The 26925-nt window shown below is 41.0% G+C and overlaps 2 protein-coding genes across 3 annotated transcripts in view; one reads left to right on the top strand and one right to left on the bottom strand.

The window, feature by feature from the left end:
- The window catches only part of PI4KA (phosphatidylinositol 4-kinase alpha), a 54460-nt gene extending 36500 nt beyond the window's left edge, over positions 1–17960 (bottom strand). The window contains exons 1-18 of one of the 2 annotated variants that reach the window (XM_066562344.1): positions 17739–17960; positions 15587–15703; positions 14397–14490; positions 13647–13735; positions 13097–13169; positions 12515–12774; positions 11782–11851; positions 9692–9840; positions 9039–9104; positions 7940–8036; positions 7311–7502; positions 6495–6595; positions 5607–5736; positions 4730–4862; positions 3948–4043; positions 3060–3243; positions 2198–2301; positions 1114–1282 (exon numbers count right to left, since the gene is read on the bottom strand). In XM_066562344.1, the coding sequence (XP_066418441.1) occupies positions 1114–1282; positions 2198–2301; positions 3060–3243; positions 3948–4043; positions 4730–4862; positions 5607–5736; positions 6495–6595; positions 7311–7502; positions 7940–8036; positions 9039–9104; positions 9692–9840; positions 11782–11851; positions 12515–12774; positions 13097–13169; positions 13647–13735; positions 14397–14490; positions 15587–15703; positions 17739–17960 (2346 nt within the window). The remainder of the gene's footprint in view (positions 1–1113; positions 1283–2197; positions 2302–3059; positions 3244–3947; positions 4044–4729; positions 4863–5606; positions 5737–6494; positions 6596–7310; positions 7503–7939; positions 8037–9038; positions 9105–9691; positions 9841–11781; positions 11852–12514; positions 12775–13096; positions 13170–13646; positions 13736–14396; positions 14491–15586; positions 15704–17738) is intronic. The other variant, XM_066562345.1, reaches the window with a different exon arrangement.
- Positions 17961–18292: 332 nt separating this feature from the next.
- Positions 18293–26666, top strand: SNAP29 (synaptosome associated protein 29). The gene is made up of 5 exons (XM_066562346.1): positions 18293–18586; positions 19993–20189; positions 20456–20541; positions 21499–21603; positions 22651–26666. The coding sequence occupies exons 1-5, from the start codon at positions 18377–18379 to the stop codon at positions 22806–22808; spliced, it is 756 nt and encodes a 251-aa protein (XP_066418443.1). The 5' UTR covers positions 18293–18376; the 3' UTR covers positions 22809–26666.
- Positions 26667–26925: the final 259 nt, after the last annotated feature.

The following is a 26925-nucleotide window of genomic DNA, read 5'->3' as shown; positions in this document are numbered from 1 at the left end:
AAGAAGAGAGCAATAGAGAAACAAAGCCAAATAGTCTTCAGATGAAACAATAACGGTACAACCCAACCAAAACATATTTCAGTTATCTTTCCTGGAGAGTCAAGATAAAGCAAACAAAAGATGGGTCTTAAAATATTTTTGAAGGGAATAAAATAATAGCACAGAAGATACTCTAAGGGGTAGGGACAACTGGGAAAAGTCACCATGGTTTTTTGTTAACTTCAGGACAATCCACTGCATGTGACTCACTGCTTCAGAGTCAGAGCAGAGACACAAACTAACTGCAATAGCCAGAACCCAGCAGAACTACACAGTTTCTGTAGAAAACCCACTTTTCTAGTAGCACTTTTTGTTAAAAAAATATCAGCAGATCAGCTTCTTTATGATAATACATGGCACTGAGGCTGAAAAAGATGGACTGACTTCCATTCTTGGGCATACTCAGAGAAATCCATGTCAACTATCAGCAATAGCAGAAGAAAAATAAGATTTTTTTTCTTCTTCTCACAGAAATCACTTTTGAGTGGTTGAAAATAGAACAAAAAATCACTGAACATTTTAATGGTTATCAAGCAATTTTTAGTGTGTTGAGAAGAAGAGACAAAGGCAAACTAATGAAGAAAACCTTGCTTTTGTTTGGGGAGCACAGCATGGGCAGTGTTTTACCCTCTTTACCTCTTCTTGAAAATGAAGTCTTCAGAATACCTTTCATAACTTGTACTCTGCATTGAGTAGAATGTTCTAGTGAGTACTGCTCTCAGGATCTTCACACTAAAGAAACAGTGCCTCCTAGCTCAATCCATTTGCACTCTGTCATTTCTCCATGGGCAGAGTTGCAGAGCTTTCAGTCAGTGCAGCAGGTTGTCTCCCATACTGACTCCAGAGCATCCCATGTTTCCCTTTGCAGCTCTGACACTCAGGCAGTCTCAGCTGAACTGCAGCTATTCCCTGTTTTATCTGGGACACTCCACACAGTCAGTCAGGCACCCCAGACCTGCACTCACACTCCACCACCAGAATGCACCCTCAGGCTTAGCACAGCCAGGGTGTGTTCAGCAGTGCCACCCACATAAAGCACAGCTGCACACAATTAAAAACCAGTGCATTTCTGACCTTCAGTGCTGGTCCTTTTTCACTTGCTCTCTCACTAGCTCTCTTTCCTTCCAGCCCGAGCTGAACAAAGAGCTCCAGCAAGTTCATCAGCAGCTCATCCACAAGGTGCTCCACCTGGATGTTGGCAGCGATGTTGGCCAGGGCATTAATGACTGCTAAGGAGCAGTGCCTGGGGAGAAAGAACAGTTATGAACAAGCAATTCCTCAGGTTTTATATTGTCAGTGTTTTCTTCATAATACTGACAGTAATTCTTGTAATAAGGCTACTGACATATTTCCACCCAGTTTTTTTTTGCTGTTTTTATGAGCAGCATATCATTTTACTGACAATTGAAATGCAATTGGTATTTAAGTGAAAAACTATTTTTAAGTTGTGCCTTTGGAAGATGTTCCATTTACGATGCTGTCATGGCCACAAGGAAAGGACTTTAAGTACTTTCCTGTAGCAGACAAAAAGCAGCCAAGGGCAGTGTTTCTGGTTTGGGAAAGCTCTTGAGCAGAAGAATCACAACTCATATCAGTTGCTGAAGCTGAGACTGCATTGTTAAAACACACTGACAGGAACAGTCCTCTCAGCTGCTCCCATTCTGCATTGAGAGGTATCCAGCCCATCCCAAGTACCAACCCAGCCAGTGATAATCTTTACTTCCAGTGGGGACAACAATGCATAACTTGCATACAAAGAATTAAATTGTTAATGGTTTGCATTTAATCCGTAACAAGCACCAGGATCACGTTAAAAAGAAAACAAACCACACTCTCAGCTTTTCTGGGCTAAGAGATTTAGTAATTAATTACTGTAATTACAGATAATGTAAGTCATCAATTATCTTTCACATTCACCAACTCCTCACAGAGATAAAAGTTATCAATGCTACCTGTAATGAAAAGCATTTTCAGGAAACCCTGCCTTTTGAAGGGCTATTATTTCTAAATTAATGTATTTCTTTTTAACATCAAAGAACAGTACAATTTACAACCTTGTAATAAAACTTGATAGTGGGAAAAAGCGAAAAACCCCAAAGCAGCACAAAGAATACTTGATATAGTTTTCACACATTTAAGGGACACAGCTAAGTGTTACCTGTATCCATGGTCCTTATAGTCTTTTGTGGCAGAGTAAACAACTGAGCTTGCTTTAACACTGATTTGCTGAAATAGATTCCACACCTCACCATAAATGTATTGCTGCAAAAAACCAAAACCAAATCATTAAGTAAAGCTTATTGAATACAATCTCTCTAAAGATCAGCCCTGTAAAATACTCCAAATAGTACCAAGTTCTTCAGATAGATGTGCAGCCACAGCCTGACAATGGTTTCAGCTTCCATGAAGCAAACAGTACAAGGGCTTTTGTGAATATTTTAATTTGATCAAATTTTAGCAAATTTATTATGTTCTTTAATTCTGCCTTCCTGATGGAAACCATTCTTTCAGGCTTCTGAGTTCTGGCAATTAATTTCTTGTTCAGATGCACAAATAACATTTGGAAAAAGTAAGTTAATCTTTATATGAGTAGAGAAGACAATCTTCCATACTTCTAAATGTATGAACCGACAAGACTTTGAAAGTTATTTACTGATACAAAAAGAAAATACCCTCCACTAATTTGTGATAGGCCAAGTTTAAAAAATTTGTGACAGGCCAAGATTTTTTTCTTAATAACCTTTGAAAACATTGAGTTTGGTGGGCTTTATAGTCTTTTTTTTATATAAAAGACTTATTTTCTATGGGGACTCATCTTCTTTACAGGGACAGCACTTTACACATTATCACAGCTTTTGTTGTCTGATATCACAAAGACTACAAAGAACAAGCGTCTACCTGTAGTGCAGAAAAGAGAAGCCTTAAAGGCCTTCTGCACATGCACTTCCTAAAATATATTTCCATTTAACTAAAGGAAAGGAATCATGAACTGGCATTCCATTGACCAATTCTTTTCTTACATTTCCAGTGATGACCAAACAGCCAAGCTGATCAATGATGAGTACATCAAGATGAGAAGGTGGCTGGCAAAACTTCTGCTGTAAGATTTGCAGGATGGGTTCCATCATTTTTGGGGTGTCCCTCAGTGCCACTGCAATGTGCCCTAGAGCACGAATTGTGTGGTCAGGAATTAAATGAGCTTCCCTGTTAGGAAAACAGACAAAAATCCCAACTTGATAAATGGAACTGTTCAACAAGTTATCAAGACCTCAGTTACATTTCAGATAAGTAACAGTTCCTATACTAAATTTAAACATCACCAGCAGCTTTAATACTGCCACTCTATACATCCCCAACATTAGAGGATATACTTGCACAAGCTGATTTTCAAAATAAAAAATAACCCCTCCCAAACTCATTATTGAGGAAGTCCACACTAACCCATGAACAAACTGTTCTAAAAACAACATTATAAAAGGCAAAAATGATGGGCAAAGTACTAAGACAGTCAGACCAGCAACTACAGAACCTCTCCAATAAGACTTCTTGGTTAGTGAGGCTCTTAAAAGCAGAGCAAAATGCCACAAAGTGACAAGATGTGTCTAGCCAAAAAGGACAGCTGAAGCTTGAAGAGAAAGCATCACTCAGCTGAGCACTCAAAATTGGGTAACATTCACCAAAGATTTGCTGATTCAATCAGCTAAAACTGAATATACCTCTCAATATGAAAACGGGCTCAGCTCTGCAAAGACTTGGCATGGGAAGATCTTGACCCCATGCACAAGCCCATTAATCTCAAGAGACATTTAATTCTAAAATAATGAATGCTGCCAGTACTTGTATCTTAGAAAAGTCTCAGATTCACTGAGTGAAGGAAAAATTGTTTTTATGACTGACTGACAACTCACTTATCATTCTCCTGAGAGATGTACAGACGGTTGGATAAACTGGCCAGAAAGGCCTCAACAATCACTGAATCTATGGTCAGGCCAGCTTTCAAGCACCTGCAGTAACAATGGACAGAAAAAACACAATGCATCAATAAAACATATCACTTTAACTACTGTAAATTCATGCTATCTATAAATGAGGGAAGCAGGTTTATACTGAAGAATAAGAACTGATTGCCAAGGAACACTATAGATACATTTTAAAAAATGAGCCGAGTTTCTTCTTCTGCATTCTCCAGAAACAATAATGATGGGAATATCCAATAAGGAAAATTCAGAATCCACTGGTTTGAAACTTTAATTCCTTGTCTCTAGTCACTAACTATGTCTTCCCTCTAGGTCTCTGCAGCTGTCTAAAAGGGAAGAATAATCACTGCCCACACGAGTGTGTGACAATCCTTCTGTTACATGAGGCTCAGTCAATGTGACAACCTAAGCTAAAAACAAAAAAAACCTATTGAGTATCTACAAAAGCACCTACCCACTGAAAATGGTGACTAGCAGACATGAGAAGCAAAACAGTAAGACTGAACAATAATTTTACAGTTAGGACATAGACAGAACCAAGAGATGCCTGAAGGGAAACAAAGTCCTGACCAAACAAGGCACAAAGACTTCATGGCAGCACAGAGCAGAACCTTCTAAATGGGCACTGTGCTTTTCTGCCAGGGAGACAGCACATGTCCAGCATGGTGCCAGGGAGACAGCACATGTCCAGCATGGTGCCAGCCCCCTCTTACCTGCAGATGTTGTCTATGGCAATGTCACGCAGCTGCTCATACATGGATGGCTGACCCTTCTTGCTAGACATTACATTTAGAGTGGACTCTGAATGCTCGTTGGTGACACTAATCTTAATGTCATTCCCACCTACTAAGAACACAGGAGTACAGAAATCAGCACCACTTGATGAGCTATACAAGCCATTATTGCATTTGACTGTTCCTAAATTATTATTCCTAAATTTAGCCACTTACTACTTTACTGTTTTGCTCTAGCATTACAATACTGCTTTTGCATCAGCAAGTGATTTGAATTGAACATTTTTCTTCAGGAAACTATCCCTCAATATTAAAATCTAAAAACAACAACAAAAACCTGCCAAATGCCAAGACAGTCACATGGCTGGAGCAGAGGATGGGTATGGGGAGTGTGAGGAACGTGACCTCGTTCACTCTGGAGAAGAAGCAGCTTTGGACAGAGTCAGTGGCTGCCTCCCAGGCTGCAAAGTAGGCTACAGGGCAGACAAGCAGCCTTTGAGGAGAATTAGACACAACAGCCTCAGCTCCAAACAAGGGAGGTTCCAACTGGGTATGTGATTCTTTTCCCTCACTATGAGGATAATTATGCACTGGCTCTGGCTGCAGAGTCCTACTCAAGACAGAAGTGCTCAGTGTCAGCAGAAGAGACACAGCAGTTCTGCTGCTTACCCTTAGATATACTTCTACCAGTTTCTACCAATTTCATTTGTTTCCCTCCTCCCCATCTCCAAAAAAATGTACACAATTCCATCTCCATTTCCACCTACAGCTGCATCACCAGAAAATTCCAAAATGTATGAAAAAGCCACAAAAGTTGGAAAACAATCATTCTGGAGCATAAACTTTTTTCCTTTACCTGTGTGATACTGGCTGTGATATTTGTAAAGTTTCACAAGCACTGGGGAAGGTATCACAAGAAAGTCTCTCAGTGATGGATTGACAGAATGAACTACAACAGGGAACCTCTCACACAAACGACCCAGACCCTAAAAAGGGGAAAAAAAAAACCAAAAACCAAGACAAAACCAACAAAACATAGCTTTAGAATAAAACAGCACTATTTTTACTTCAGCTGCAAGCTTGTAACTTCAGCTCAATACAAACAAACAGAAAACAAAACAAATCCTACACAGTTTTGCGAGGTTCATTTTTTAGTAGAAGATTTAGATACTTTAAGCCTCTAACTGTTTCAGGTTATTCCAGAGTGTGTCATATACCACTCAAGCCTTGCTGCTCTCTTCCTGGGTGTTTTCACAGGAGTTGCATGGAATGAACTGCATTCTCCAAAAATAAAGTTACTGTACAAGTGCCAACATTTAGAGGAACCTGATAACTTACAACTTATGTGGTGAAAAACACCACATTTGTAAGACTGGATAAGTGCCCAATAAGAAGACAAAAATTAGAATAACCAAGGCTTAATCTAAAACCTCAGTCACCTGCCAGTCCCAACATTTTAATTATTTGTGTAATGGACTAATAAGCTAAATAGTTCAAAAACTAAATCCTGGTTAAAAACCCCTCATGAATATTATTCTTCAAGAAGTAGCTGAGCTAAGAAAATTCTAAAAGCAGTTCCTAATTTTCACACCAAATCTCTGAAATCCAAATATAGAACACAGTGATGGAAAGTAATAAAAAGAGCAGATAAAGTGTTCTAGCAACCTGCAAAAATCCCCAAACTCTCATTCACTGATACAGTGAGCAACTGCAGTAATTCATGACAAATACTGTAAAGACATACCTGCAAACAGCAAATTAGCAGTGGCAAGTGAGCAATTATGACTTTGCTTGAGGTTTTTGATTGGAGCTTCTCTGACAACTTGATGCACAGGTTTTCTGCACCTTAAATAAAAAAAAAAAACAACAGAAAAAATTATTTTTGATTTGTTATTAGGCCACACACACCCCAATCCTTACTGGAATTTCTAAAATAATGGAGACAATTTATAAGCTTCAATCCTGTGGTATAAGATTTAGTGCTGCTTCTGCAAAAACAGTTTTAGAAACTTAGCACCTGCAGCAAACAGCTCTGTCAAACACTGTGACGGAGAGAATGACAGCACTTAAAGCTGATTTTGAACATACTTCACACTGAACAGAAATTAAATACTGCAATGTCCAAAGGGAAAAAATACTCCACATATTTCAGCAGATGTAAGATTTATACAACAAGAAAGAAAATAGAGAAGTAAGAGAGAGCTTCCCAGTCCTGCTAGCAACGAAGCACTTTAGAAGAACCACTGAGAAATATTTATGACATTAAGAGCAATAAATAAAAGAGAAACTAGAAAATAAATATGCATGCAATCCAGCATTTATAGCATCCCCCAGAGATAAGTAATAGGAAGCTTCTGTTTCCATTTCTATAAAGAGATGTTTAACTACCCAGCCAACTAATCTGCCAACCTTTTGATGGAAGTTTTACCCTTGTATTCTAAAAGTACAAAGTACTCCACTGAAATTTAATATTTCTCTGAGTACCATCTACTCCATAAGTATTTCTACAACTTAGAACACAACAACCAGACACTGCAGAGACCAAAGAGCATTTTTTTACTTTGCTCATCTTTCACAGCCCACACCATGAGATCCACACAGGCAGCATTGGCCTGACAGCGCAGTTTTAACGGGCTCAGCTCGTTGTGCAGTCGATCCACATCATGGAGGATTTTCTGGAGTTCTGACTGGCTGCTGTTGAACTGCTCCAGCACAAAATCATGGATTTCCTTCACAAATGAGGTGGGAAGGTCTAAAGAAAGAAAAGGAACAATATTATACTGTTTGACCACAGCATATCCCAGAAAACTTACTTCGTCTCAAACCACGACATACTGGAAGGATGAAAGTCAGTGTATCAGAATAACAGCATATATAACAGTCATTGCTACATTATAAATTGTATTATTTAATCAAGTTTATGTCCTGGCTAAAAGATAAATATCATAAGTCCAGCAGTGAACAGACAATTCAAATGCCACCTATTAATCCTTGGGTGGGTGGCCAAAATATTTTTTTCTACTTTCTTAGCTCCTTTGTAATACGGAAACATTTCAAAATACAAATTTATTGCCCTAAGTAGAGTTCCCAGCAAATGCAAACCCAACGCTCAAGCACTCAATACAAAGCAGATGATGCTTGTGATCCTAAATATAATTAAAGATAAATAAAAATAAATAAATACTATACCTTTCATATAGTATAGTGTGTCTCTCAGCATTTTAAACTGAGCAAGGTAAAGAGGGTCACTGAAGGTTTTATAATAGAGATCTGCACTACAACAGGTCTGAAAGACAAAAGAAGCAATTTGCTGGATTCAAAAGGAAGTATTTTCCATTATACAAATAAGTAAATCTCACTCCACCTCCACAGAGTAAACAAGCATATAAAACAGGTACAAGAAATAACCTCACAGCTTTTCCCCCCTCTACTTTTAATAAAAGTACAGCCATTCAATGCATTTAACAAAATTCAGTCACTGTTTGATTTGAAGAGTGTGTCTGTTTCTCTAACAATGGGGCTAAAAACAAAAAAAAAAAAAGGGGGGGGTCTCAAAGCTCTCACTTTACTGAGATGGCAAAAAGAGAGGCTGAACTTGTCTCCACTCAGGCCTACATTTTGAACAGGGCAGTGCTCAATGGGAGGCTGACAGCAAAGCAGAGTCATTTCTGCACATATTTCAGCACACACCCCTTTCACCACAGCTTTATGCCCTGAGGAAATGAGGCAAACTCCATAAAATGTGTGGAGGCTGTGACAGAACTGCACCCAGGGGAGGGGAGAAGAAGAAATAAATCCTTGTTCTGAAACGAGGACTCACAGACCTAAAGAACCAAATCTGCCACCTCTGAGAGTCCATGAGCTGCAGCACTGACAAACTCATAGAAATGGCACCTAACAGAGCAGCAGTGATTTCCAAGCCACAAACTGAAAACAACCAATGCATTCCATATATGTGAAAAAAGACAATGTCATTGCAATATGCAAGAAAGACCTTTGTCTACAGTAAACCAGTTTTGGGCAGCCAATGCTGTAATTTATTAAGACAACAGAGCTAATGTAGGAAAATAACTACTTCCTCCTATGTTAGTGAAAAATACCATCCCCCTTCACCCCTTTTACACAGTCCAAGGCTACATCTAAACCTCTGAAAGAACTGTTCAGAAAGGAAATTAGTATCATTTGGCAAAGAGGAGGCATACCTCACATAGGTAAAACACTAATTTTGCAAGTAATAGGGCAAAAAATGAAGTATTAAAGTCATCAAAGGAGGAAGGTAAAACCGTACCTCTGAAACTTCAGCTATAACTGCATCTAAGGTCTTCAGAAGAGAATCCTCAACTATCTGCTTTACCTATGGAGAAAAAAAAAAAACAAACTAAAACAGGATGTTTCCTGTTAGTGACTCTAGATAGGAGCAGAATATCATTTAATAAAATTTTGCTTATGTGCAGAAAATACAAGTCACTTCACTCTGAAGCCTCAGATGAAATTAAGGCTGCACCAAGAACATTTGAGCCTCTCTGCTGCTCCAGAATAGCTGATGCCAGAAGCAGACAGGGCCTGCAGCTTCTGTCACTTCTGTGAATTCCCAGCAAACCCTTCAGGAAGTCTCACTCTCACAGCAAAACCCAATCTTCTATTTCAGCAACTAGCAGTATGCAGGTTACACCAGAACCAGTGGTCTGCAAGACTCAAGCAGGAAGCAATTGACATAAACTTATTTAATTTTCCAAATTCTGCGTGGTTATTATGGGAGCTTTCCAGAATGCTATTGAAGCATGACACTAAATGCCATAAAAATAAAATTACACAAAGCTTGAGAGACAAAGGCTGTTGTTTTACCTGCAATACTAAAAGCTTAAATTTAAACTGCATCTATTTCTAGCACATATCTAGAACACAGTGTCACTGCAATCTTCAGAAGGAGCCATCACACACCATGTTCAACAGCTGCCGGAGCATTTCCAGTGGGATGTTAAACTCTTTATTGTTAATACCATTGAAGAGAGGAGAAACTGAAAAGCTGGAGCTGATTGTGGAGAAGTAATAATCAGGATCCAGTGCACTCCCATCAGGAAGATATGAACCTGATCAGAAAAAAAATAATAGAAATAGAAGTTTGAGGAGAGAAAGAATATTAACTGTCTTTAATGGAAGCATTTAGCCACTACAAAAGAATTCTTTCTAACACAGTCTTTACCTTGCCAGAGGTGCATTTCAGCTCATCTACTGGTAAATTAATACAGAAAACTAGAATACAATTGTCATTAGAAGTTTACTATCACAACAGAGAAATCATTACAATAACTTGTGTCCATGTTAGAGATACTTCTGACAAGCCTTTCCACGCTACTGATGTGCCTCTACCTGAAAACATTTGTGAATGCCCCTTAAATCAGAAGCACAGAGATGCAAAGAACAGGTTAAATCAAAACTATCTTGCAAGGTTTTCCCCTGTATTAGATGAAACAAAGACATAGCACAGTGTTCATCTTAGAATAGGCATCAATTCACCACAGCATTTTGAAAGCAAAGAGAATCAAATTATTTTTCAGATTCAAGTACTCTATTAAGCAAACAACTTGCTCAGCAAACTGCTCTTGGCTCTGTTTCCTCGAGAAATTACATCTCATGCCTTTCTGAAGTGCTCAGCTGGCTGTGCTAGAGTAATGTTCTTGTGATTAACAGGCTTTTAAGCAAGACTATTTTTTGATGACAAAAAAAAAAGGTCCTCAGTTCTTTTTTTTTTTTAAGCTGTTAGCCTTGGCCAGAATAAAATCAAGGTCACTACCATCTTCTTCAGAAGGCAAGACTATCACAAACTCTATCAACAGAAGTAATACAATAACTGACTGCAGCTGAAATATTTGGTAGAAGTTAGTACAGAAAATAAAATCCTGACTGCAATAATCATAACCCTACCAGAGAGAGAACTAAATAATCCAAAAGATTTTACAAAGTTGTCCGCCTAAAGATTTAAGATTATTTCTGTTCTACTACAATAGTAACTCTCTAACCCACAATCTTTGGGTTTTGTTTATTTTTTTAAATTCAAACTATACAGACCACAACACTGAAGAACACATTGGTTCAACACAGTAGACAGAAGATAAACAGGTCTGTTCCTACTTGGCAACTTAAGAATTACTCTGTATGACTGAGGAAAAGATGCCTCTAGAAATAGCAATGTGAAGAAAAAAGAAAAGCAATGTGGAAGAAATTAATTTAAGCTAGGGCTTGAGAGAGGAGAATAGCCCAGAAACAGAGAAAGCCCAAATTGTTAAAAACCTGAAAAGGCCAGACAAAACCAGAGACACAAAACAGCTCAGATGCAGAGACAGTCCTCCATGTGATTCATGAAGGAGAGTTTATTTTTAAGCCCTCCTTTGATTTAGAACTCACAGATGGAGCTCTACCACAGCTCAGGAGTTAGGAGTTTGCATGTTAATTCATGAAACTTTCTCAGGTTTTGGCCTTTCATGATACAGTAACCAATGCACATTAGTGAACAATGTGAACACTCCACTTCAGTGTCTTTAGTATTTCTGCCTTCAGAAAATTACTGGGTCTTCCACAATGGCCCACATCACACTCACTCCAAATGGAGCAGTTGTTTTGGATTTATGTGCCAATGTGCCACAAGCCTCAAAATTCCAGACCCTAGATCAACAATGTAGTTGTCTACTGAAGCACAATATTAACTCTTGTTCCTCAAAGTTACTCAGCCTAATCTCCTGAAATCTTTCTGGCCTAGCTGAATTAAGCTCTTCAGTACTAGGCACTGCCTAGCAGGAAGGGAATCAAGAAACAAGTAAAAAACAACCGAGCCTGGAAATTACTGCTGTTCATAATTACTTCCTACTGTCTTTAAACCACAATTTTTAAAAAAATCCTATCCAGTATGTGCCACTGAATTCCCATAAGAATTCTAAAAAGCAGAGGAAGGAGTCAAAAGGTTTTTTTGTTTTAAATTTTCTATAAATAGCAACAAAACCCCAAACCACAGACTGTTCCTTAAGGTAATCTACCTTCAAAGTAATGAATTGCAGCAGGTCCTCCAGGAGAGCTGGGAGCGGGAAGCCCACGTTCAGGACTAACCTGAAACATTGCGTAAAAGCTGTATTTTAGAAAATATTTATAAAACATTTAAAAACTTGTCAGGGAATAGATTGTACACTTTAAAATGAAACACAGCTTCAAGCAAAATTAACAGGAACTACATAGTGCTGGGTCTGACAGCTCAATTCCAGCCAAAAATGGGAAGTTAAAAAAAGCCAGTTCAGTGCTTTTGGCTAAAGGGAAGAGATTAGTGATGACTCCTCTACTATGAAACTGTAGTTTCAAACCACAATCTGAATCCAGTCTTCCCCCAAGACAATGAACATCTACAGCTCCTGGTGAAACCAGGAAGAGCTCCTGTATCCTCTTATGAAAGCTTCAGCCATTAAGTGCCAGCTTCTCGATTTTACAGATGTACATTACAATGCCTTTTAATGATAATAACACAAGGAATGGGATTTGCCAAATGCTCCATGTAAAGATTTACTAGTACAGCTCCTACTTGAACTGTCACTGCTTGTTCTGTAATTCCAGAAACTACAGAACTATTTTGAAACTCAGCTGTAGAACCATAATAAAAACATTTGTATCTGCTCAAACAATGTGTTAAGAGATGCTGCACATCCAGGCTTAAGTCTTAATTCCACTGAGACCGAGAAATCATCTCAGTGCTGACTCCAACACAGAGCAAGTCATACACACCTGGGTGATGCTGCAAACACTGCTAGCCTTTCTCTTCAGCGTTCCTTCCTGGCAAACAGTGAGCAGAGAACTGGGAAGAATTGATCTGAAATCATTGAAGGATCGACGGCGAATTCCTTCGAGCTCTTCTGGAACTCTCAGGGAATGTGGGGGAATTTTAGGAAAAAGCTTTGAAAGGAGAGCCTCCTCTGAATTGCTGTAGCGACCAAAGGCTCGAGAAATTCCTATCAGGCAGGGCACTGCATACTTGCATAAATATTCTGGAAAAGAAAAACACATATAACAGCAATTAACAGTAGAACTTCCTCTTCATGGTTTTGCTACTGCTTCACTAAACTGTTTTTGCCTAAACTGTTTTACAACAATTGATTTGTACAAGCAGAGGAAAAACCATGAAAGCATCACAAATGACTACAATTCTGCTTCTGTATTTTCCAGTCAGCAACAAACAGAACAGAGAAGTGCTAAGGGAAGTTGAAAGACAAAACTCACTTCTCAGGATTGATCCTGATAACCAGCAAACACACACAAGAGAAGTTCAGAGGACAGGAATTACAAATACAGTAACAATTTTATCACTACCTTTATCATGCATTTGTGGTGTCTGGCACATTCCCAACAGGAACTGCATTACTTGTAGGACTGTATCCACGATCTAAAGTCATCAAGACAGACATACAAAAATATCTTTTGGTAAGGAGATATCATTATCTTACACCAGATCATTCTAACAAATGAAACTTGTAAACATTAACGTAAACACCTCTGTGACGATTTCTTAATGTTGTGTGACTAAAAGATTACATTGCCTTCACTCAGGCTACAGAGCTTCTCCTGTAAAATCTGCAGTGAGCTGCAAGTACTATACCATGAAACTGCAGCACTCCCAACCTCAGTATCAAAACTGGAATTTTAAACTCTGGGCTCAGCAAGTGACACCCAAAAGTAACTGCAGACCTATGAATATCCTGTAGGTACTTGACTATTAACACAAGCAAATTAATGCATCAGTGCACACGCTAAGGCAATCAGCCCCTTGCTGACAGGGAGCAGCTGTGCTCTTCTCCAGACATTGGTGAGGATTGCAGCACTGGAGATCGGGGAAATACAACAGCACAAACTCCAACTCCACCTGCTCTCGGAAAGATGCATCCCTGTAAGCCACGTCAGATAACAAGGTCACTAAGCAGAAGCTGAAGTTTTCTGCCACTGGAAGCAAACCTGCAAAGTAATCGAGAGAAAATCAGCCACTTTAAGCCTTGTTAGAGAGAGCCAACATAGAAAGAGCAAACTATAACAAAGCAAGAAGACACAAGTGACTCTCATGTCAAAGCTCTGAGGCAGACTGTAGACAAAAACAGTATTACATACAAAATTTAGAAGCACTCTAAACCATCCTAATTTCAGCATAAATGTTAAAAGAAAAAATCAGAATTAAAAACCGTCCCAGGCTTTCAACTTATCGGAAAGAAACCTTAATTATGTAATACTGTGTGAAAGTATTCTTACATTTAGGAAGCAAAGAATGAAGTGGTTTAAACAGCAACTAAGCATCAAAGCTAAAAGTAGAGCAACAAATCTCATGTTCTACTCTCCTACTGTGGCTACTACACAATCTTCTCCAGTTTAGTAACAAAATAAATTGAACACAGAACTATTTGGAAACTGCAATTCATCAAAAGCAGCAAAGCAGGAAAACAGGGATCTATTCAACTTCCTTTGGCTTCTAAAGAAAATCAATATTAAAAGACATCAAGCCAGGAACTAAGTAAGAACATAGCAGGACTTCTCCCCTCCCCTTGAGTCATGTCCTGAACAACCTTTGCTATGTCTATCTCCTGGCTGGCATTCCATGACAAAGATCAAACACTCCAAACATCACCTCTGCCTTTCCGTGCATTGCTTTCTTCTATCCACTGCACTTTGGGAAGGCCCTTCAGGAGTCGCAGAAGGTAAGGAACCACATGATCCTTGTGCTAAAGAAAAAATATTCTATTTAAAAAGGGGAAAAAAAGCTGAACCACATAATCTCAAGATATTTTAGAGGTACGGTAAAATTACATTGACACACAGAACTTGCTTCTAATGATTACTCCACAGGCTTCTTGACTATTGCAAAACTGATTTCAAAACAAGGAAATTAAAGTAACCCAATTCAGTGCCTTAAATCCAAGCCTTTCACTCCAGGCAACAGTTCATTCTCTGTAAAAGCTGGAGAAGAAAGTTCAGAACAGTATCTAACCCCAAACACTTTATTAACCGACAGTAAGCTCCCAAAATAAATTTAAGACAGCTAAAATTCAGAGTGCCAGTACCAATTCAGTACATGTGACACATCCCAGGGCCTTACACAAGCCACTTAACACATCCATGTAACACTTCAGCTCTCTCACCTGCAAATCAAAGCACAGCACAGCTGCCTTATATAAAAAACCCAACCAAACACAAAAAGGAAAAAGAACAAGGTCAAAAATATCCATGCAACCATAGCACATGGGTACTAAATAGGAGGCAGTTCAGGCTTGATGCAAACCTTAGCAATATAAAAGAATTTAAAGTGAGGTCTAACAGCATTGGACCTGGAACTCTGTCCATGCTTCCCCTCCTCTACATAGAACAATACCAGGCCCAGCAGTCAAAGGGAAGAGAAGCAGCTTGTGCTGGCCCTGCTGGCAGACACAGAAGGGATGCTTGTGTACAATGCAGCCTGTGTGCCCTGTCTGTCTGTCTGTTTATCCTGGCATGAAAGGGCCTATTGCAAACCTGGCGTTCAGGAGTGCATCCCTGTCAGTCAGGAGCATGTGGGAAGAACGTGCCATGACACACCTGGTTTGAGTAAATCCTGCTGGATACTCTTTCCTTTCTCTGCTTAAGGCATGATGACCAGATAACACAGCAGCTGTTTGGCTGTGGCAGTGCCATGGCTCTCCTGACATGCATCCATCTCTTCTCTCTGATCTTTTTATCTACTTTTATGAAGACCAAATACCAACTTTTCATTCATTGAACAGCTAAACTTGAATTAATCCAAGATCTTTGAAGGTAAATAGGTAGCCTAAGTGGGAAAAATACCTGAAGGTCAGATTCAATTAGGAAGATTCCTAAAGCAATAACAGCATCCCTGCGACGTTCATCCAACTGGAAAATCCCATGGAAATCCACTGGACACATACAGAGCAGCTTTTGTACCTGAAAAACAGCAGAGGGAAAGAACAGTGGAACAAGATTGGAAACCAAATTGAAGCTTGTTTGAAGTGCACAGTGGTCTCTCCACCTTCTGGGATACATTTGGCAATGTTACCCTCTTTCAGTCATCAATCTCAGAGAGAATATCCAAGGGCCAGGAAAGAGTGAAGAATGACAGAAACCAGAAAAAGGCAGAAAAATCTCAAGCAGATATCAAACATTTTTACTACAATGTGGGTCAATTTAAAGGTTTTCTTCAACACTTGATCAAAGTGCTGAAGTATGATAAAGCCTTCGTTCCACTACTTCACTTTCAGATGTGCAGGAAATGTACAGCAGGCACTTTTCTTATATTTACTCAATTCCTGTAAGCAAAAAATAGGGGGATGGAGCCTTGATACAGCTGCACCAATGCCTCCTACATATACAGCATTGAACAATTAACTGTTATCAACCTGTGTATGACTCCTGCTCAAATCCTTTCAACATAACAGATTAAGTATTCAGAATTAATATTTTCCCACTATTCACCTATTACTTTACTCCATAATTAACAAACACACATTTAAAGAATACATCAAACCTCCCAAATACTTTGTTATTCTACGGAATTGTTAACAAATGGGAAAATGCAACAAGCATCTTGTCTTTTTACAAATTTCCTTGATGTTAATATTCCTTAATGTTAATAAACACTATCTAGAAAGGCCCTTCATAATAAATAACTATGATTGACTCACCTATGTTTGAATGCCAAGTCACTTCCTATTTAGATAACTCTCTGAACATCCCACCTCAAAACTTCTCAAGCAAGAAACAAAGTCCCTAGAGGATCAGAAAAATTGACGGGATGCTCAGTGGAATTCAAGGTTTTGGTCCTTCAGCTGCCAGACCTCCTAATTTCAAGACCTGTAGCACAACACAGATAATCCTCTTGCTCACTATAAAATACAGTGGAGGAAATATGAACTTTGGAAGATGACTGCTGATACATGTGTTCCACATCAGGTTACATTTACAATAACATGAGTGAGCAACTCTGGCTAGATATGAGCTGTTACTGTAATTGAACCGTTGTATTCTGTCAAATTGGGAAAAAAAAAATCCCTGGATATTTGTGAACCAACAGCAGGGCACAGAAAAATTACTCACCATTGGCTGCCACACCAGTGGAACATTGCCAGAACAAGAAATAAGAAAAGAAGGCTGCAACAGCTGGCCCAGAACAAGCACTATAGTTTTCATCAGCACAGAGCTTTTTTCAGCTATTTAGTCACGACTGCTGCCTGATGCAATTCGGACATGCTGTCACTTGGTGTGCAGACCCAGCACACCAGGCTGTCCATCCCTGCGGTGGGCAGCACCTGCCCGGGGAGCGGGGCAGCCCCTCGGGGGGAGGACACTGCCCTCACACGGATCCCCGCGGTTCTCCCCTCAGCACAGCTTTATCTCACCCACATTTCACCCGGCACTGATTGCGTCGCCTGGATTTAACCAGATACGTGGAGGAAAGCCACCAGCCCTAATTAGGTTGAGACTAATCATTCCCACAAGACTATATTCTACAAATTTGGGGGGCACGCAGCAAGATCCAGTTCCTTGCCCCGAGGGTGCGCTGCTGACCCAAATTTTTGGGTAAAGCTGGCCCACACGAGCATCCCTGAGGCCCAGCTGCCCCGAAGGCAGGGACGGACGAAGCGGGGCTGACAGAACCCCCTCAGAGCCCACAAACAGCCCCGCCCAGGCAGGGCAGAGCCCTCGGGGCATCTCCCGGCCCGCGGGCACGTTCACTGCCCCCAGCCCGCTTCCCACGCGTGACAGTGCCGGGGGGGGCCGGACACCCCTCACGGCACGAACAGTGCTCAGAAGGGGCCACGAACGGCACCGGGCGGGCTGCCCGGGACTCCTGTGCGCACAGGGGCCACTCCTCCCGCGCACGGCCCCCCCGCCACACGCGGCTTCCACGCGTGACAGCCCCGCAACCAGCACACACGCAGCGCCCCACGCGTGACGGCCGCTCCCCACAAACGCCCCTCACCTTCTCCAGAGGCGCCGGGTTCTGCACCGCCAGCGACCGCGCCAGCGACAGCACCGTGTTGAAGTAGAAGCCGCGCGCAGTGGCCGGGCTGCTCCCGCGCCCCGCAGGGCCCGCGGAGGGAGCCGCGGCGGTCCCGGCCGTGGCAGCCGCCGTCCCGGCCGCCGCCGCCGTGGCCGCCGTGGCCGCAGCCGCCGCTGCCGCCGCCACCGCCGCGGCCGCCATGTTGTGCGGGAACGGCGCCGGCCAGCTCGCCCCGCCCCCGCCCGCGAGAACAGCGGCTCCCGCGAGAGCACGACGCACCAATCACGCTGCAAAGATGGCAGCGCCCGGCGCGGCTTCACTTCCGCCCGGTGGCCCGCCCTCCCTGCCCGCGCCCCTCCCTGCGCAGCCATCCCTCCACGTATTTCCCTCCCCCTACCCCCCGCCACAATAGTTCCGCCCAGCAGCCGCCTGTCCACCAGCGGCACTGCGGCGCGCTCACCCCGCCCCGCGGGGGGGAGGCGCTCGGTGGCTGCGCCCAGCGCTTCCGCCCGGCGCTCGGTGCCGCAGGCGGAAGCAGTGGAGCGGCCGTGGCCCGAGGTGGGGGCTCGGGGGTTCCGTGAGGACTCCCCGCGGACACTCTCGCGGTCGGTGGCGCCATGTCGGCGCTCCCGAGGAGCTACAACCCGTTCGCGGAGGACGAGGAGGAGGATGTGGCGCCGGCGGGTCCCGGCGGGGCGGGCGGCGCGGAGCGGCAGCGGTACCTGCAGCAGGAGGTGCTGCGCCGCACCGCCGCCACCGCCGACAGCACCACCCGCTCCCTGTCGCTGCTCTATGAGTCCGAGCGCATCGGCGTGGCCACCTCCGAGGTGGGTCGGGCCGGGAGCGGCCGCGGGGCCCGAGCGCTGCCCCTGCGCTCCCCCCTCCGCGAGGGGAGTCTTGTTCTCCCCGTCCCCCGGACAGATTCCTGAAATGCCTCTTTACTCGGGGTTTTCCAGCCAACCTGTCCCTGTGTTTTCTGGGCGGTGGCGTTTGGGTTTTGAGGGAAAAATCCCGGTTACAGCCTGTGTGTCTGGGCAGTGCTGAGGCTGGGGCTCGGCTGTGTTTTCAGCTGCTTTCAGCAGTTCTTACTGATTTTTAGCTGACAAAAAGTTTTTAGCAGTTCTCTTGGGTAGATGAAGGGCCTTCCCTGTTAGTTGTTTGTGATGTGCTTCAGTTCACCCTGATTAATCATTTCCTTCATTCCTCGGGCCCTGTTTCAGCACTTTGTGCTCGGGCTCAGCTCCTGTCCATTGTGTCACCTGCTATAATGGGATGTTCCTTGGGTGATGTGGTTGCCTAAATTAACCCCAGAGCATCCCCAAGCTGCAGCCAGTCCTTATCCTCAGAGGGCTCTTGGTGGGACTTCTGTGAACTTTCAGACTCGTGATTTGTTTGCCCAGGAAATCACAAATGAGGAATCAAGAATTCAGGCTTGACACAGGGCCTGTGGTAAAACTTGAAGTCTGTGTGTTTGTGCTTTATTGAGAGGGGGAAAAAGAGAATATTCAACTAAAATTTTCCAGACTTTAGCAAGAATATGAACACAAGTTCTTTGTTTTGCACTGCTGGTAGCTGCAGGCAACTTTCCTGCCAGCATTAATCTTTGGATTACTTTGGAATAGCGCTTGTGCTGCTGAATTAGAAAATAATGTACTTCTATATAGGAGAATTCCTAAATCCTACACTGCTCAAATTAACTAAAATATTCCTGAAGTCTGAAGAAATTCTGTTTGTGTTTATTTCCCTTGTTTATTCTATTTCTAAGTTATCAGAAACAAGGTGAAAATAGAATCCTTTCCCAGTTAAGGTGCCATTCATAACTAGAAATTTTCCTGCTTGCTCATTCCCCTGCCATAAACCTGTGCATTTCCACCACATCACCCATCTGGTGGTCAGCCATAGATGAAAATATCAGCTTGACAAAAGACTAGTACAGAAAACTCCTGGATTGTTTGTGGTAGGTGCCAGGAACCCAGCATGTCACAGGGATGAGGATTTTACAGCTGCTTAATGCAGTGCCTGACAAGCAACTGTTGATGAACTGAAGGAAGGGGAGCGAGGGAGAAAGCTGTTTGCCCTCAGAAATAATCTGCACAGATGAAGGAATGCTGTTATTTTCCTTCAGAGTGTCACCTTTAGTGTTAATTGTTTGGTGTCTCAGTTTATCCTGGCTCTATGGTCTGTTCTCTCTGTCAATGTCAAATGTCAAATCTGTTTCTGTCAATGCCCTCAGGAGCTCGTCCGGCAGGGAGAGGCTCTGAAGCGCACGGAGCAGATGGTTGATAAAATGGACCAGGACTTGAAAACGAGTCAAAGGCACATCAACAGCATCAAGAGTGTCTGGGGGGGCTTGGTAAACTACTTCAAAGCCAAACCACCAGAGAGCAAGCCAGAGCAGAATGGAACCCCTGAATATTATGCTAACAGCAGGTAAGTGACATAAACTTTTTATCTGGGACTTGTCTCCCTTAGCATCTCTGAAATGTCACCAGAAAATCAGAAAATAAAACATCTGTTGGTTCTTTCAAACTCCTGTAAACTCCTGACAAATCTCCTGGAGATTTGTATCCCAGCCTTTATGCTTTGAATTCTAGGGAATTGTTTTCATTGTTTCCTGAGGTGATCTAGCTGCCTTTTTTCTTTATGCCAAGGTCAATAGTAAGGCTTTCTTTTTTTTTCTTTTTTTTTTTTAACAGGTTAAAAGAAGCAATGATGTCTAGTAAAGAACAAGAGTCAAAATACCAGGAAAGCCATCCAAATTTAAGGAAGCTAGATAATTCAGGTTTGTTGTTAACTTTATTTTGCACTGAATACCTGTCATCTATGTGGGGCAAACTTGGAGAGTGATGACAACAGAGACCCTTCAGCCTGCCCAGATGCTGATTTACCTTGCTGCCTACCTAACATCTGGAGATTGTATCCCAGCCTTCATGCTTTGAATTCTAGGGAATTGTTTCCATTCAAATCTTTATCTCCAAAGTGAAGATGTTATACCTGCTAGAGGCTAAAAGCACCCGGTGCTTATATTTGCAGAGAATGCACAGGGTGTCCAGACAGGGTTTCCCTAAGTTTGCCAAAATGTTGCACACTCAGAGGTTCTCCTTTTAACCATTGTTTGTCATAGTTTTCAGATACTTTGTCATTGTTATTTTAGACATGGATTCTAACCCTTCATACAGAAGCTATTTCTTGATTCTCAGAGGGTGGTGTATGGAGTTTGGCCTCATTCCTCCTCCTCTTAATCTGTTAACTTCTGTGAGGGCTTTTCCCAACCAAATAACTGTTTCTTTATCAAGTGAGCCTGGGTTATTTCACGCAGTAAGAGTGGGAAAGCAGCCAGGATATCGATGATGATGATGATGATGATGTGTGAGTAAGGGAATGGAGGCTTCCCAGTCCGTGCAGTGCCGAGCTCTGTCCAGCAGAGGGCAGAGCGGCTCCGGCCGCCTCAGCCCTTGGTGCCGGTGACCGTCCCAGCCCTTGGTCCCGCCCTGGTGGGCGCAGGGGGCTCGGTTTGCTTTTCTCTCCCAACTCCCTGCCAGAACTACAAGTGGCAACCCAGAAGAGAATAATTGTAGCTTAAGTGTTCATTTTGAGCTGGCCTATAGACAGCCGGTACTCTGGTTGTGTGATTACCTGGTAGCTGTGTGCAAACTAATTTTTAACAGCCTTGCTAAAACTTCAAAACCTCTTCTTTTTTTTTCATTATATAATATTCTGTACCCTATACTTTTAACAGACAATGACTTCAACAAAGCAGATTTAGTTTCTTCAGTGCAAAGTGATGCCTACCCAAAGAACCAACAACTGCGAGCTTACCACCAGAAAATTGATACCAACTTAGGTGAGTGAGGAAACTGAAGCTGTTTGATGTCATACAACTGGGAATTTTTGATTCCTAAGTTAGATAGAATTATTAAGTGATATATTGCCCACACTTTTTTGTTTAGTTAATGTGTAAAATTTGATGATAATTAAAAAATCATTTGCTTGTATTAGCATTTCAAAACTATATACATGGTTCATCAGTTTAGACCCAAATAATTTAAAGCAATGCACAGCTCTTGAAGTACATGTTTTGTTAAAAGTTGGTAAGAACCGAAAGACACTAAATATTAAATTTGTGGATTTGCTGCATTTCTTTTATTACTTCTCAAAACCATCCAACTGAGTTTGCCTTCCTTTGTTGTGTAGCATGTAGAAAAAGTGCCTGTTTGCTTACATGTGTCACTGTGTAGCTGACCTAGAAAGAAGAGGTTGAGGAAAAATCAGAAAGGAATAAATCAAAGAGAAATAATTGGTCATAAGAGCTAGTGGAAGCCCATTTTTTCTGTTCACAAGCTGTGGCAAACTTACTAACTTCAAGAAGCATTTATACCAATCAATCATACAATGAAATTCTCACCTTGTGAGAATTAGAAAATCTAGAAATGGAAGTTTTTAATCTGTAATAGATAACTGCTTAAATCTTCAGTGCACTGGTCTCATCTCTGAATGAATTCTAAAGAAAAACAATTGAGGTAGTGAGCATACTGTGTATGCTGAGCAGAGAATATATGGACCAAATTTTTTAAGAGATACATTTTTTTAAAAAAGGTAAAAACTACATTACAGGGTATGTCTTGTGATAAAGATCCAGTTTGGTGTTAAGCATTTGCTTAACAGCAAATGTAAGATGTAAAAAAGGAGGAAGTGACCATTTCTGGTAGTAACAGTACAACTATGAACACACCAGTGCTTCCTCTATTTCAGGGAAACACTCACACTTGAGGAATTGTATCTAACGTTTTCTAACCCAGGCTTTTGGAGAAGAAGGAATCCTGATAGTGTCCATGTAGATAATCTGTGTTTCAGCACTTTGATTCCTGATGGTCCCTCTCTACCCTGACAGATGAGATGTCTTCTGGGCTGAGTCGCCTGAAAAGCCTTGCTCTTGGCCTGCAGACGGAGATAGAAGAGCAGGATGATATGTTGGATCGGCTCACAAAGAAAGTAGAGACGCTGGATGTCAACATTAAAAACACTGATAGGAAAGTCCGACAGCTTTAAAGGATTTTTAGAATTTCTTTTGTTCAGTGTTGGTTCATCCTGAATGCCTCATCTCAACCGATCTCTTAAAAAAATCTTGGGCAGTATCTGTTTATCTCTTTTTTCTGCTCTGTTCCTGGTTCTTTTGTCATTAAAATTACATAGCCTTAAGTCAGCACAATATTTTACATTTCCTCTTAGTCTATATGGGAAAAGTGCATGTGGAGTGGAATCCCCCAGCACTGGGTCAGGTGCCCCCCTCAGTTGTGTAACCACGTTGTGTGCGTGGAGGGATTCACACTCCACAGAGCTGCAGTGTCCTTAGCTGGGAGTGTGATGAGAAAAGGAACTGCATTTTTGCCTCTGTTTTGGGCAGGGGGCAGGGGGAACAGAAAGTGCTGCTTTGTTCAGAAGAAATGTTGCTAATTCTGTTTACCTACGGATATGTTAAATTCAGAAAAAATGCTGATTTCCAGCTGTAAAAATATTTTTAAGTGACTGTTCTGCAGCATTTCTGGGGCTTAAGGAATGAACTGTTCTGTGGAAATTGTAAAATACCAAGGGTGTCATGCAGTAATGGTAATATCCTGTGTGTGTTCCCTTTCTTAAGATGATTTTGCCCAAATGGTGCATCCACAGATTGTGGTTTTTATGTTTGGGTAACTAAATACTTTTGCTTTTACAGTCTTGTCAGTAAAGATCTCTAAGGGTATCTTCTGGTCTGCAAGAAATGTTCATTGACAGTGACCCAAAATGTTTGGGTAACAAAATCAGGACTTAAATGTGTGTGCTCCTAAAAATTCTTTTGCAGAAATGGTCACCATCTGTTTTTAATTTTCTGCTCTTTCTCACCTTATTCATTTAGGTGGCTATTTGAAAAATCAGCTTCCATTTTAGAAATGGAGAGTTGATCTGATAGCACAAGCAGATTGTAGAAGACTGTTCTTTAGCATTTGTTTCAGATGTGATTAAAGCTAGAGCAGATGCTGGGCTTAGCTAATTAATGTGACTGTTAAGAAACTCCACTATGGTTCACATTGGCTCAGCAGGTATGAATAATTCCTGCAAATGAAGAAAAACCCAAAACCATTTTTGAGTCTTCCAGATAGAATTTGGGCTTTCACTTTGTTTTGTTTTTTTGTAAGGGTCACTGTAGAACAAAATCACAATTCTGCTCCAGCCTGAAGGCATGACAGTGAGAACTTGCTGTCTGTCTTGAAAACAAGCAAGGAACTCCTGTTTGGAGAGGCCAAGGGAACATCACAGGTGACAGTGTGTGGCTAGGAAGAGATTGTTTCTTCTTTTGAACTAGTGCCACATTGCCTTATGAATTAAAGAAAGACTTTGGTGTTCAGGGCTGTCAAGCTTGTCCCCCTCACAGATGTCACATTCACACCCCACTCATTCCTTTTTCAACGGATGTGTTTCCTTGAGCTCACTTGCCATAAGGTGCATCCAATTGTTAAGGAGATAAGAGAAACTGAGCCTTTCTTGTTTTACTGTGTCTCCAGAAAGTTCACTCGTAGAAAAATAAATCACTAAAAAAGCTGCACTTATTGGGCCTAGTATTATGGAAAAAATACTATTTCTGGCATACAGGCAGGGTTGAGTTGTGAATTAGATTTAAGGTGAGCCTCTGTTCCCTTTGTTACTGATGGCATTGATTTCAGTCCCCCCCACAAAACATCTCTTTTGGAGGGTCATAAAACTTCAAGAGCAATTGAGTACCTTTAATTGCTTTTTAATTTTTCAGTTTGTATCATTTATGCACATAAAGAATTATAAATAGCCTATTAATATTAATATATCATTTTACTATTTGGGTTTATACCATGATTAATTATCTTACTCTCTTAGAATATTTATTAATTATATAATTTGATGTCTCAAGATAGCTGATACATTTATTTTGTAAATTATATAGTTGCTAGTGTTCATATGTTAAGTACCTCAGTGAAGGAAGATCAAAATTTTGATTATACCTGGTTTAGTATCTTGTTTGTTTAATTAACACTCCTTTTAGTGTGAAATCTGCCTTCACCTGTAAGCAACTGGGTCACAACTCAGTGTTTGCTCTGATAACAAGGGTGGACACTGAGTGAGACTTTCTTGACTAAGTTATGGCATATGAAGGAAAAATGTCACTGAAGGATCTGGTTGTGTTATGTGTGGTAAGAAATCTGAACCTTGAATCCAAGCAAAAATCTTTGATTTAAGGGTGAACTGTGCTGCCTTTCTGATGTAAGCTATTCCATTTTTAGTCTAAATTACTTCACAGGATTAACTCAAGGTTTTGAGCAAATGTTTGGTTGTATTGGCCTTATGAAATAACCAATGCATCCTGGATATCTTTGATGCCTTTAAAGACACAGGCAGGGAAGGGAAATAAAAAATAAATCCCTGTTTGTGCTTTGAGAATGCCCTGATCCAAGCAGAGCAGAAACCCAGGATCTCAGCCATGTGGAATCTATTCAGAGGTCTAACTCCTCCTAACAATCCCATCCACTGCCTCAGTAATGTATGCCTGCCTTTCCTTAGGTTTTCTTGCTCTATTGAATATTTTGGTTTGCTTTTAATAGCCTTGTTTTAAAGGATCATTTCCCACACTGGGTTTTTTTTTGCAGGGGAAAAAATGGTGCATGGATATAAAAGAATTTCTGCTACAAACTGAATTGCTTGTCTCTGCTTTCATATTGATTTTTGCTGATAACAAACTTTAGTCCAACTGACATGAGGAGACACCACTATTTTATAATAGTGATGATGTTTTTTATCTCTTGGAATAATTTCCATCCTACAGGAAAAGGAAAATAACCACATGATTTTTGTTTTTCCAGGAAATGCCATTTTGCATGTATAGTGAAGGATTTACTTCAGTAGCTTTTCTCACTGTTTCCTCAGATGGACTTTTATTTCTTCTTGGATACTGTTCAAAAACTTAAACTGTGTAGAGTCCAGGACTTTCAGAAGTTTTATTTGCACTCATGTGCTAATTTTTGATAAAATAAATTATTTTGCCTGCATATTCATGTTGGCATATAAGCTGGTGTTCTTGCAGCAAAATAGCTCGGGTTAATTTTATTGGCTTGGGTAGAAGTTTAATAAGGTCAGAAGAAGATGTCAGAAAAAAAAAAATTTAAGTATTTTTTATAAAAAGCAAATTTCCAGTTTCTCAAAAAGTTTGCTAATTAATTTTGAAGAGATCTTAAACACTGGGAAGTAGCATATGCCCTTCATAACTCGGATATAAAATTCTAAAAGCAGCAAGGAAAAAGAATGGGAATAACCAGTATCTGATGACTAGACTCCTAGGTGTATTTGATTTTTAAATTTCCTGAGCACTGAATTAAATCTTGTAACAAATGATATGTAGCTGAATTTTAGACTGTACTACACAGATTTTTTTGCGGTGCTGAGCTGTACGGCCCCTACTGAAGTCATTGGGATATGATGATGTCGGGGGTTCTTCTAATGTGTGAAATTCACCTGAAATATTTTGCTGCCTAGTAGTTCTTGTGAAGTGATGTCATTTGTTAAATGGTGAAATAGAAAATACTTTCCAACCAGTCTGCCTTCTGAACAAACATTTTTGTAGGCATTTTTACAAGCATAACATCATATGGAGGATATGTGTTAATTTTTATTTTGAAACACATAGGACTTAATTTTCAAATCACAGGTAGTGATTATTTGTGTCTAAGGCTTTTTTAAATAGAACTTTAATTCTGTGCCACCCAGGTATAACACTTTTTGTACAAGTCAAATTGCATTATCTTTTATTTAAATGCTAAACTGGACTGTAGTTCAGCAGTTGAAGAGATTGAATGGAATGAGTGTTGAATGGCAAGACAGTCAATAAAGGTGCTTATTGTTCATGAAGAGTTGTTGCATTTATTCCCCAAATTTTTTTTATTACAACTTCATTGATGCTCTTCCCCCTTAATATCTGTTCAAACACAGGACCTACTTGTTTAATTTGTACCAGCATGGACATAATTTTGCAGCTGGTGGGTTTTGTTTTCTGAGAACAAAAGAGGGCATGACATTTCTATGTTATTTGTAAACAAGCATTTATTTTTGCAAAAGAATTTATTGGTGATGATAAAATAATTCCAGATGTTGCTTAAAAAGTAACCTT

Source organism: Molothrus aeneus, chromosome 18 (assembly GCF_037042795.1).
Source record: "Molothrus aeneus isolate 106 chromosome 18, BPBGC_Maene_1.0, whole genome shotgun sequence".
In the NCBI taxonomy this organism is placed as follows: Eukaryota; Metazoa; Chordata; class Aves; order Passeriformes; family Icteridae; genus Molothrus; species Molothrus aeneus.
The sequence above is the reverse complement of the archived record's forward strand: the minus strand, read 5'-3'. Positions and strand labels throughout refer to the sequence as shown.